The 13,105-nt window shown below is 35.8% G+C and overlaps 1 protein-coding gene across 3 annotated transcripts; it reads right to left on the bottom strand.

The window, feature by feature from the left end:
• Nucleotides 1-511: 511 nt before the first annotated feature.
• LOC121862145 (male-specific lethal 1 homolog) lies at nucleotides 512-12,497 on the bottom strand. Of its 3 annotated transcripts, XM_042360208.1 has the most exons (7): nucleotides 11,982-12,497; nucleotides 8,215-9,997; nucleotides 5,864-5,902; nucleotides 3,569-3,699; nucleotides 2,970-3,094; nucleotides 2,098-2,298; nucleotides 512-1,882 (listed from the first exon to the last, which is right to left on the bottom strand). In XM_042360208.1, the coding sequence occupies exons 1-7, from the start codon at nucleotides 12,342-12,344 to the stop codon at nucleotides 1,810-1,812; spliced, it is 2,715 nt and encodes a 904-aa protein (XP_042216142.1). In that variant the 5' UTR covers nucleotides 12,345-12,497; the 3' UTR covers nucleotides 512-1,809. The 3 variants fall into 3 exon arrangements, with proteins under 3 accessions (XP_042216142.1, XP_042216144.1, XP_042216145.1); XM_042360210.1 differs by lacking the exon at nucleotides 5,864-5,902; XM_042360211.1 differs by lacking the exons at nucleotides 512-1,882; nucleotides 2,098-2,298; nucleotides 2,970-3,094; nucleotides 3,569-3,699; nucleotides 5,864-5,902 and adding an exon at nucleotides 6,055-7,088.
• Between the last annotated feature and the right edge of the window lie 608 nt (nucleotides 12,498-13,105).

Here is a 13,105-nt window from a genome sequence, read left to right as displayed (position 1 = left end):
AAGCTATGCACAGAAAATTTGAACTTTAATTTATTTGTTAAGAAAGAAAAGGCCTTCAAGAGGAAGAAAATAAAATTTACACATTGGATTGCTCTTTCCTCTGAGTTCTAGACTTCCATTAAAGATTTTACTGTACATACTGTGTGTTCAGGCTTGTTGCTCAAGAGAAAATGCTAAAACTTACATATGTGGGCTCATCAGTGAACAGATTAAAAATAATAGTTGTATTTTGGAGACATGGCAAGTTGAAATTCATTTCCCCTTGGGGAACATCTTAATTAACAGATAATCTTAAATCCCTGGAATAAATTATATAAGAATTCCTGTCAAATAAGAAAGACATGTATTACTCTATCACATATTACAGTACTGGACATTCATAGTAAAATATATGTACTGTACTGTACAGCCTACATAACACAATCACTATAAATTGTCTTAGCCTGAAGCAGAATTATTTTACTGTAGTTGGAGTGATAGTGATCTAAAAGTTGGATATTAACATCTACAATTTGATGCAATACTGTTTATTTCCTACCCTAGTTTAACAAGAAATTTAGTCTTTAAAATTCCTTTCAACAACTGTTGTACTCTCCAGTGAAGCTTGTGGAAAAATAGGACATGAGAAATAGCCTAAAGGAAAATATGCATTAAGCCATCTTTGAAATAAGGTTTTATGACTTTGTGATTTTTCTCTATACATTATTTCAGTTCAGGTTGGTGTGCAAAATAATTCTGATATTATACTGCTTGTTCTAAAGAATTCTATTGTTAATACAGATATATACATATCCAAAGTATAATGCAATGACATGAACATTCACAAAACATGTTGCAAAAGACCAAGTTTAACAAAAATCTTTACTTTTAAATGGAAATTAAGTATCAATTGCTTATGCAGACCCTGTGAAGAACAACCCCTAATAATGGGGCCGGCCAGAGGTGAGGTAATATAACTTGAGAGTATTTGAACATAAGCATAAAGAAAAATCTTCAATTATCTATCATCTGGAACATTTCTAGAAAGATTTTGTTGAATTCTCAAAACAAGCCTTGGCAACATGTATTGTACCTGAAGAATTAAACCTCATTTAACACTTTACATAGATGTGGTGGATGATGACAAAGTCTGATGAACAAAACTATGTTGAATTTGTCTAAAAGATGACTAGCACAGCTCAGACTAAGCATTACACCCACTGATATAATTTGTTCTCTATACGAATAACCAAAATTGAACAGAATCATTGAACTACCACTGAGATAATTTGTTCTCCATATGAATAACCAAAATTGAACAGAATCATTGAACTATCACACTTGGTTGGAAGTGGCCGATCTACTACAAATAACACAGGAACCATATTTGGTTGAAAGCTGCACCAGTTTGGATTGGTCAAATAGTATTCCAACATTATAAGGACAGAACTGACTGACAATTACAATAACTGATAATTAAATCTAGCACATAGTAATTGATTGCTTACCTCACCTGGCTTAATATTCACAAGTTAGACACAATATGAGTCACTTAAACGATAATTTGTACAAAGCCACGTGATGACCTAGTTATACAAATCTTAAGCAAAACAAAACAAAAAATTCTTGTGATGTTTATTTTGCAAGTTAACTTACTACTGTCCCACAATTGATGATAAAAACATCCTCGAGAAAGTAAACGTGTAAAAAAAGTAAAGCCTTGTTTTTTAAAGTATGACGGTAGCAAGAAATATGCATAATAAAAACACCACATTAACTAAACAAACTGGCAATATCTTGTGTGTTTTTTTTCCATCTTGGTAAGTAGTTCTACGGTCGCTTTCTACGCCGTGTTGATACGCCATCCTGGCAGCGGCCTGATAACCACGGCAAAAGAAACTCCCTGAAAAAACACAAAGATCATTAATAATTTGGGGTACTTAAATGGCCAATCTGAAATGAACATTCCATACTCGGTGATTAAAGCTAATAAATGAAACAAAAGCTTATTAATATATTATTTCAAAGACAAAGCAAATTTTATGCCCATTAAAAAGTACAATACTGTATCTAGCAACATTATGTTTCATTTACTGGTACAGTAGTTTAATTACTCACTGAGGAGGTATCCTGGCCATGGGTTGACCAAAGGCACATACAGGGAGACAGTCGTCCACGTGTAAGTATACGGCCGATTCGGGATTGGGCCACAACGTACGGTATCCAGACACTTCCGGTTCACTTGGATTTTGCCGGCCTTCATACCGTTCTCGTAGACGCTCGTAATGCCGCTGTTCTCGCATTCTCTGGAGATCCCACCTGCATCAGACCATAAAACACAGGGTATCCATAAGTCATGTGAACCAATTTAAAACTCAACAATCCCTCATTAGTTTCTTTCCTCAGTTCATCAAGTACAGAATAATAAAATCAGTGTGTTCTATCTACAGTATTATGTTCTTAAAGTTAATTAATCTTCAAAGTGGATTAGATAATTTATAGACACCCTGCAATATACTGTACATTATAACAAGCTCTGATCACACATTTTTTATGCATACAGGAAAATTAACTTTATATAGAAGTGACCATCTATGCGTGTTTATCTGCCAAGTATATAGTAGAAAGAAGCTTGATTGACCTGTTAATGGTAAAGCATGACAAGTATTATACTCAGAACACCAGACCAATGAAAGTTTAGGATGGAGGTACAGTGGCTGACGTGTTTTGAGATATGTGGCAACTCTGTAGAATGCTCATCTAACATCCTTATTCTGGCTATTACAGTATAGTGAGGTTCCTTACTGCCATTCTGGGAGTTTTATTGCAATGTAAACAAACACCAACTTGCCATATGTCACAAAATGCGCCAGCCACCATACCAGCTATAAGTGACTACATCTCACATCACAGAAATATGTTCAGTTCTGGGATCTTAAAAGGTAGTAAGAACATTCCTAATGCATGTAATGGTATTCTTAAAGCAGTACCTCTTGCGTCTCTTTTCGTCTTGCTCGGGCTTGGCGTGTCTCTTGAGGAAAACTTCATCTTCTAGGTTCTCCGTCCCTTCCATCACATAGAGACTAGTTAAGATGCGCGTACCCCATCGTGGAATCTAAAGGAATGAAATTGTGTCATCATTTTCCTAATCACTTTTTAAATATAAACTATTACCGACACTAAGATGATGGGTTTCACATCTAATGGACAAACAGCACCACATAAATTCTAAAGGTGAGATGAAGATACTGTAGCAGAGAAGAAAATGAGGGAAGGGTGTAGAGGTGGATAGACTAGTGGGGGGACTAATTTATTTTCAGAAATGACATCCAAATGGGTACAGTGGCTGACGTGTTATATGAGCTGTGGCACCACCAGATAGAGAGAGGGACTGGTTACTTAGCAGCTTTGGTCTGGTTATCATTGTGAGGGTAGTTCTGACCATGCTGCTAGTTTTATTATGATCTAAACAAACAGTGGGGCCACATCTCACAAAACATGCCAGCTACTGTATGTATTATAAATGGAGGCAACTGTACATGCTTTAGCTACCTTGATAAAATAGGAAAAATACAAATAAGGAACTTACTTCTACTTGTGCCTGTAAGCATTCCTCTTCAGGGTTTGGGTCCTGCACTAATATCCCATAGGGCAGGTAATAAGACACACTGGTATTGAGGATTCCTTCACCCCTCACAGGTCTCCCTGCTGGAGGTTGGCCTGAAGGAGGTATGAACTACAATTAAAAACTAGTCATACATATGTACATATTATTACCAGTATGATTACCATATTTTTCATGAAGAAGAAAAAAACTAGAAATGTATTATGTGTTACAGTAGTGACCAATGTAAATCAAAACAAACTATAATATATGTCTTTCAATATGGAATCATAATATGAAAAGCTCTTTGCTTTACATGCTTATTGTGATTGCAGTACTGTATGTTTACTCAATGTACTAAAGTGCTCATTTACAATCAAATTACTGTACCATCAAATTTTCTGCATTCCTATCACTCTCCTTTTATGCAACATCACTTCTAACAATAATATTGTAATACACATAAATATTATGTTGATTACTGCACTACTGTTCACATTTTTCAGGGTGGATGGATGTTAATTATTTCAGCTTTCGGTTAGCATCTAAAGAAAGCCTGAAAATTTTACCCAGCACTGAATTTACATACAGATGCACCAACACTGTACTCTTTCCTTTTCCACAGTTCCCCTCTCCACTTCTTCTATATATTCTAATTTTGCTCTTTCACTTTCCCTAAAATCCAGAACTGCTCAAGGCAACTGTCTCCTTTGCAAATTCATGGATCTGCCTCATACATTACCACCTCACTTCCTTCACATGACAGAACAGTACAGTGCTGTATATAAAAAATAATGTGACACTGTACCTTTGCCTCATTCCACTTCATGCAGAGTGACCAGAAATAAGTGCATATACACTCATATATTTTCCATTTATTCATTGCCATTAACAGTAGTGCTTCAACTACGGTAGGTCCTTCCAAATTGCTGATAAATTAAATTTCTTACACAACTTCACACACTATTGATTTAATTAAGTTGTGTGCCTCCTACAGCCATCTTGTGGCCCCATACCCATAACCCAACCTGTTGAGGCAGTAAAACCATTTTTATTATCATCTCACCCTGAATCACTCATTAGCATTTTTTTTCTTCAAAACTACACATGCTTTTGGATGGAATCTATATATCAAAAAGTTAATTAAAACTTGAAGACTCTTCCAACATAATTGGCAGACCGATTTCTCAAAATATTGATGCAGTGATATACCATACTAATATCTGTAGTGTTATAATAATTGTAATCTTTTACATTACTTTACAAGAATCAGCTTATTGGTATTCCCCAGATGATTAAGTCCTGTAATGTATTTACTTGACATGATGACAGTACAGGTACATTTTTTCTTCATTAGAAGTCACAAATGCACAGTGTAACTTTAGTTTAAATTATATATTAGGCCCAAATCTTTTAATATTGAAATTCATGTCTATGATATCAACAAAACCTATTAATGTGGACTGAAGAGCTGTAGTGATTATGAAATTCAGTGAAACCTAATTCTTAAAACAAGGAAAAAACCTTAGGAGAGTTTATATTGAGGCACTAACAGTACAGTACACTACTGCTGTAATTTATTTAACTTTCATGAAAAAAAGGCCAAGTTCTAAGTGTATATAAAATGCTTTGTTCCTTATGTTCAATATGAGACATTCATTAGAGAGACCAATTAAAGAAAATTATTGTATTCTACCATGAAGTGAACCAAGAAACAACAAAGTGACTCCAGTACAAGTACTGTACTGTATTTACTTTACTGTAATCCAAAGTTTAGATTCTGAAACAATAAACATCACAGTGATCCTGCTATACATGTTTGAAGTCTATATAACATGATATTCTTTTTACATTCCTTGCCAGCATTTGCCCACCTTGATGCTGGTATTTGTAAATGATGAGCCAACACTCCTCACTCACTGTCATCAACATGTACTGTACTGTGACCACGATACACTTTTATCATATAACTTACCAGCATCTTTTGAATAATTTTTAATATCTAAGGAAACTTCTGACAAAGCCAAAAATAATAAAAATATAACTGAGAAGCTAAGCAATAAATTCTTAAAAAATTACAATTAAGAACTTTGGAGATTTTGTGCAAAGCAGACACTAGTGTATCTAAACAACATTCCAAGGGAAAACAATAAATATCTGTGCTGAAATTAACAATAATCATGCATGATCACATTATCTATAAGCAAGTGTGTCAGGTGCAATCCATAATGAAACTGAAACCATGTAACAAAGAAGCAAAACAATCCACTCCTGAGTTACCTCGCTTCTGACCCCACGGGTGCCCTCTGCATGGACGGTCTAGGTCGTAGGAAAACAAGGTGAGAGATTTAATACATCAGCTGAACCTACTTACTGACTTCTTCCTTCTATCAAAGCAAACGTAAAGAAATTCCTATTAATTTGCTCATTCCCTTGAAGCAAACACTGAGATTTTTTTTAATGGGAAAAAAAAAAAACCATGCCCCCGGTACACATCATTTTCCGCATCACCAACTGGTTTTAGAGGCTACTTAAAAAAATTAATGTTCTTGAGTTTATTTACAAATCAATCACCACATCTTATTCCTGTGAAGTGGAATAAACAAACAATTATTTTTTAATAAATTTTCAAGATAAACTGAAATTAGTTATTTATGAATACTGTATCAAACAAAAAGAAAAAAATACAGTAATAATGTGCACTTTTAAACAGTCTACAGATACTCTTCTCTTATAAAAACCACAAATTGTCTAAGATTAGAGACTTAAAATTATTATACAGTATATACTAATGCAATAAAAGCCATGCCATTGACAAACAGCTATAAACACAATTCTTCTTAAATAAAGACGATAAAATTATGATTCCTTCTGCACTGAGAAATGACAATGGCTGAGTTACAACAGGCATCCTCCCAATTTATAAAGCAATGATATCGCAAGGATTTTAACCACAGTTTAAGGGAAATATTCTGTTTAGCTGTCACTACCTATACTATTTTTCTATTTTTGTATTAGGAACTTCACTGGTATCACAATCATTATTGTTTTACAGCCAATAACACTCTGGTGAGGAAATGGGAAAAAAAAAAGTGAAAACCATTTTTACTGTACTAGGCAGCCCACACAAACCCACCAGGTAGCTAAGGTTTGGTCAGTTCAAGTCGTCGTTCTTCATGTTTTATTTGACATGTCAGTGAAGATCTTGACAAAAATACATCAAATAATATAGATGCACAGCTAAGGTGAATATTTACCCTATTCACCTATTCATAACAATGACTCATCCACTCAAAGCATAATACCTCATGCAAAGTTCTCATTAAACACATCGCAATAGTATACACAAATACTTACATTCAGTTTTTGAAATTCAGAGCTACAGTACTTAAAAAATGGAGTGATCCAGAAACCCCATTTTATAACAGAGCTTTAGGCTGGACGGCTCATTTATAGTCAAAAGTCCACAGGCATAATTGAAGCTCCTTAGAACCTAGACATGTGACTGAAGCAAATCCAAAAATTAGTTCAACACTTTTTTGTAAATTTCTTAAGGTCATAAAAGTAAGTTAAGAAGAAGAATATCCTGCCCTGAACAGTATGTATTGTGCTAACAAAGCCACATCATCCCACAACTTTCTATACAGTGGCCACTCTCAACTGTCGGTAAAGTGTTAACCCTCTCCCTTAAACCTGAAACAGCCATGGAAACTAAGTCCAGAGTGTAAAATGCCATCCAACATCTTTATACAATATCCAATCACTTTATTTATCAAACTTAAAGCAGTGCAGGGAGTACCCTGACTCTTAACACTCATCAACTGCATCAACTCATCTTCATAATCATAGGTTATATTTGCTTAAGTAAATCCAACCTATGATTTTAATTATATTTTTTGGGTGGAGAAAAAGCAATTATAGTTACTTTAATCTGGGAATGACCCTACAATCCCCTTCCTGAGACGTGCTACCTGAGGTTAACAGGAACACAAAATAATCCCTTGAGAGAGAGAACACTACTAGTAGATATGATTACCATTAAGTGAACCAGCAAACCAATTCCAATACAAATTAGAATAATGATACTCCATATGAGATTAAGCTAATAACACACACCAATCACAATACAACAATGAGGACTGCCTGGCCAGTAAAACTCTTTAAGACAAATGCCAAAGAGATTGTGTGTAGAGGGAATTGGTTCCCTTAAGAGAGGACTACAGTAAGTCTGTTGACATCTTTACAGCTGGCTCGAGTGACTGGAAATGGAGAGGTTGATAGTGAAATGGTACTTTACAACCAGGCAATGACAAGTTAGAAACAAACTGGTGCAGGTGGCAGCAAGACTCATTACTTTCAGCTGTCAATGGTAATTGTACTCATCAGGCCTCTTTAAGAAACCCAGAAATAAGAAGAAAAACTCATTTCTAAATTGATTCCCCTCACATGTCCAGGTCCTGAGAATCTTAAGATCTCAACCTGTGGACGCAATATTATACTGTACAGGAGTTACCCGAGCCAGGTAACATCCCCAAAGTTTTTAACCATAAAATTACCTGTTTCATTCTAGACATACTGCATAGCTAATACTCAGCACCTTATGTACAGAATAATACTATGCACATATTTACCTTTTAGGAGAAGCTTTTGGCGTAATTTTTTGGCTTCTAAAGCAGCTGCTCGTGAGGTTGGCGTGGCAGGTCGCTCAACTGCTGGAACAGGTGAACTCTGCTTGATTGTATCTTTTATTTTCTGATTTGATTTGTCCCGTGACCTCAGATTATGATCCGTCGCTCCACTGGAATCATTCAAATCATCAGACTTTATTTTCTTAGTTGGCAATTCATTTTCACTTTCTGATCTACGCTTCACGGCCTGTCTGCTGTCTCTTCTCTCAGCGATCTTGGATGTTTCCTTCCTAGACGGATCTAATACTGATTCAATGTCACTTTCATTTTCACTTAAAAGACTTTCAGTTGTTTCTCTTCTTGTACATCTCTCTCTGGGAGAAGTCTTTGGTGTGATGGCCTTTGGTGAGGGTCTCCTTGTTAGTTCAATTCTTGTTGATTTAGGGGATAACCCGCCCTTATGAGGGGGAGAACTTGTTTTAAGTGGTGGGGAAATTGGTTTACTAGGTGGGGAAGTTACTTTACTAGGTGGTGAAGCTGCTTTACTAGGCAGGGAAATTACTTTACTGAGTGGGGAAGTTATTACTTTGCTAGGTGGTGAAATTATTACTTTACTAGGTGGTGAAGTTGCTTTAGTAGGTGAGATTGCTTTGCTAGGCGGAAAAGTTGCTTTACTAGGGGGAGAAGTTGCTTTGCTAGGTGGGGAAATTGCTTTGCTAGGTGGGGAAGTTGCTTTGCTAGGTGGGGAAGTTGCTTTGCTCAGTGGGGAAGTTGCTTTACTTGGTGGGGAAGTTGCTTTACTTGGTGGGGAAGTTGCTTTACTTGGTGGGGAAGTTGCTTTATTTGGTGGAGAAGTTGTTTTACTCGACGGGGAAACTGCTTTACTTGGTGGGGAAACTGCTTTACTTGGGGGGGAAATTGCTTTACTTGGTGGGGAAGGTGCTTTACTAGGTGGAGAAACTGCTTTACTAGGTGGGGAAACTGCTTTGCTTGGTGGGGAAGTTGCTTTGCTTGGCTGGGATACTGTTTTGTTTGAAGGAGGGGCTCCTATTTTACTAGAAGGGGACCCTGGCTTACTAGGAGGGGAGGCTACTTTATTTGACGGAGAGGTTGCTTTACTAGGAAGGGGCACGGTTTTACTTGAAGGGGACAATGGTTTGCTACAAGGAGATACAGGTTTGCTGGAGACCAATTTATTCGAGGGGGAGCCTGGTTTACCAGGTGACCCAGCCTTTTCAGAGGCGGAATCTGCTTTACTACCATTAGACTCAGTAATTCTACAAGGTGATGTAGCCTTAGTTCCAGGAGGCCCAGCTTTACTCACAGGGAAACATATTTTAGTAGAATGTGTTCCGGTTTTACTAGAGGGTGATCCAAGCTTACTAGGCGGGGATCCAACTTTAGTGCACGGAGGGGAAGCGTTCTTTGTTGTTATGGGAGACACTACTTTATTGCTCGGTGATACGGGTTTGTTGCAGAGCAAGCCTGTTTTATTACCAGGAAATCCTGTTCTACTGGATGGTGGAGAACCTGGTTTATTACTTAGAGATAATGTTTTAATTGTGGGAGACCCGGTTTTACTGGTGATAGATGAAGGCGGAGTTTTATTGAGAGGGGCCTCAGTACTGTCAGGCTTATCAGACGGGAACTCTGACTTGGTCTGCTTCACTGATGTCACCTCGGGTATTTTTTCAACCACATTCTCTGTGTTGGTGGAAGCTTCACTTGGCCTTTTATGTAAACTGAGGCAGACCCTCCTGTCCATACGCTCCAATTTGGCCCGCAACTGTAAGAAAATTAATTCACAATCAATATCCAATGTTGTACAAGGAAGGTTAAAGCATTAAAGGAAGAGGGTTCTTGTTTCAAAGCCCTGATCACTTTGTTCGGGATTTAAAATTGTAGAGGAAGAGTGTTGCACAAAGTGAAAAGTGATTAAAGTACAGAGTGTATATATATATATATATATATATATATATATATATATATATATATATATATATATATATATATATATATATATATATATATATATATATATATATATATATATATATAATCAGAAACATGTTGTGAAGCAGCACCAGTCTATTTTGGCCAATTTTGATAAATTACGCAATATTCTTTAGCCATTATGCATTACAATTTTAGTAGAAAAATAGTAAAACAAATATGTTTATGATAAAAATAGAAATTCAAACTTTATCACATTTTAAATACATTGTGAATAAATTTAGTATAATTTCCTTTTTTCCAAACTAAATTAACCTTAAAAGTAACACAAGACGAACTGGAGATTCATTGTAGTAAATTAGAATACCAGGTAGCTACTGTAGTCCTATTAGGAAACATTTGAACATTTTTAAACTGACAAATTACCACTACAGTATAAGTATTAATATGGAGAGTCTTCGGAAAATAATATACTGTAACACTGTACAAGGTTTTAACAGTAAATGCAAGTAACAATTAAAAAGTTGCTCAAGTAAATTGTGAAACTTGACACATTAATTTTTTATATCACCTGGTTTTGACTAATTAGAAAATAAAATTGATAATCTCTTTAAATAATAAAAATTCAGTCAAACCTAAGTAAAATAAACTACCATTACAGTTTACTATTGTGGGATTTAAATATATAGGATAAATGTTTTTTTTTAAAGTGCTTTATTTTACACTATAAAACTAATAAGGTAATGGAGGGGGTGTCATAAGAGAATAATACACAAGCATTGAATTCTTCCTTGTAAAAATTTACCCCATTTTTATACAGTATATTTAATTAAAGTTTCGGAAGTAAAGTGAAAAACCTTACCTAACCTTGGCCAAATTATCTCCCATACTATATAAATTATTATAATAAAACTCATGTCTGAAAATTGCTTGAAATCTAACAATGCACTTCAAAATCTAATCTTCACCTCTCATAAGATCACCTGTTATTTGGTAATTAATTCAGTTCAATAACAATTATGAACTCTTAAAAGAATACAGTTACAAGTATAAATCTTTAAAGAAATGTACTGAGTTAAACATAATCATGTTTACTAACAAAAATAAAAAAAATACAAATCATTTTATATCTATCTCAGCCGGTCCCCCCATCTCTAGCTAATTTTTATTACTCTATTCTTGGCTTTGAGAGCCATGTCAACTATTAAAACTTTAACAGTAATTCAGTAAATTTATTTTTTAACCGAATCTGAGGCATAGATAGCATGCCCTGCCGTTCATAAGCTAAGAGAGAGAAAAAATATAAGACATGGTGGTCGCCAAGGACCGTCCATCACAATCAGCTGACTCTTTCCCGCCATTCATGATCACAACACCAACAAACTCACCGTCTGTATTATCCACTAAACTTCCTATTATTTTCACTAATTATCTATCATTAACGTGTATTAAGATTAATAGATGAGATTAATATGTTAGACAGGTGTTGGGTTAAAATATGTGAGGTGATAAATAAGAATAATGTGTGTGTGGGAGGCTCGCTTGACCTCGGCTGCTACTACTACTACGCTCAACGGCCATGATGGCTGGCATGGCGACCTCTCCTCATAACAATCAACACAAATTTACCTTGACGTCTGAAATGAATCAATAAAGTCATCTCTTTGGATCCTGAACTTTGACTTGGGTTATCGTTTGACCTTGTAGTTAAGTAAATAACATAAATTACGCCTAAATGTACACAAAATCACTGGGTTACATCAACACTACATGAATATTTAAGAAATTGACAAATGTAATTATAAATCATAACTCACGTTTTCATTTTCGTCCCTGAGAGTCTTAATCTGTTTGTCCTTGGCCACTAATTGTTCAGATTGCTGCTGTATTAAATCTAAGTGCAGCAAGAGGAGATCTTTGAGGTGTTGAACTTCGATATCTTTTCCAATGGAAGCCTTTGAGTCCGAGCATCCAGTGTACATGTGGTCAAATTCTACCGCCATGGCCAGCTTATTGTCGTTGGCCTCTGAGGTCGTCATAGAAGATGTCACCACTTTATCACGAGGACGTCCTCCTCCCCTCACCGCTGTCACCCCGTCAATCCTCCCGACTGCCACCACACAGTCCTCTATACCTATTGCATTGTTATCACCGTTATATAAAGCCACTGTCCTGGGCATTTCGATTTTCAGTCACCCACTCAGTCGAGAGATACTTTGTTGTTGCATTATAGCGAGTTTCAAGTTCAATGGTCACGAGTAAAAGCTCACAAGCCCAGAAATACTGATATACGCATCATCTCTCTGCTTTGTGGCCGCAGATCAGCTGCTCGCTATGGCCCATGTTGCCTGCGCGTCCCTGCCACTTACCAGGATCTTACTTTAGCGTTTTATAATACTAACTTTACCACGACAACACACCCATTTTTAACGTTAGGTAAATATCTTCAATTACAAGATTCTATTTCAACCTGACAGTCCTCTACTTAGATAATATTCGCTAAAATATGAAATTTAGAATTATGTGACGTCACACCCATAGTTGCTTGTGATTGGTTGCTACGTGAAGGATCACAACCGCGGGTATCAATTTAATTTCTGTAGGTCTTAGTATTCCTTTCTCCTCTAAACTCTATTACCAGTTTTTAGGAACAATAAAAATTGATTAATAATTTAGTATATATTATTTTTTTTACATGTTCTTACCGTTTCCGCTGTTATGGTCATGAGTCACCAGGAAATAGTTCAAATAACAGTTGTCAGACTGTTAGACGCCAAGCTCGAATAATCAGTGCACAATAATAATATTTATATATTTACATGTAGAATACAAAACTATATATAAGTAATCAAGTTTAGTGAATTTCGACCAAAAATAAAAAAATGGTGTCTTTCATTACATATTTTCATCGTTTCCTAATGCACCTATGGAATTTATTAGA

The sequence above is a fragment of the Homarus americanus genome, unplaced genomic scaffold (genome assembly GCF_018991925.1).
Source record: "Homarus americanus isolate GMGI-L3 unplaced genomic scaffold, GMGI_Hamer_2.0 scaffold25013, whole genome shotgun sequence".
Taxonomy (NCBI): domain Eukaryota; kingdom Metazoa; phylum Arthropoda; class Malacostraca; order Decapoda; family Nephropidae; genus Homarus; species Homarus americanus.
This window is presented reverse-complemented; position numbering and strand designations above follow the sequence as displayed.

Excerpts from the sequence above, each read along its gene's own strand:
- LOC121862145 (XM_042360208.1), bottom strand. The coding sequence starts at position 12,344 with ATGCCCAGGACAGTGGCTTTATATAACGGTGATAACAATGCAATAGGT. Across the intron at positions 5,903-8,214 it reads CCAAAAGCTTCTCCTAAAAG|ACCGTCCATGCAGAGGGCAC; the intron begins GTAAATATGTGC and ends CCTACGACCTAG. Across the intron at positions 3,700-5,863 it reads CCCGTGGGGTCAGAAGCGAG|GCCAACCTCCAGCAGGGAGA; the intron begins GTAACTCAGGAG and ends TACCTCCTTCAG.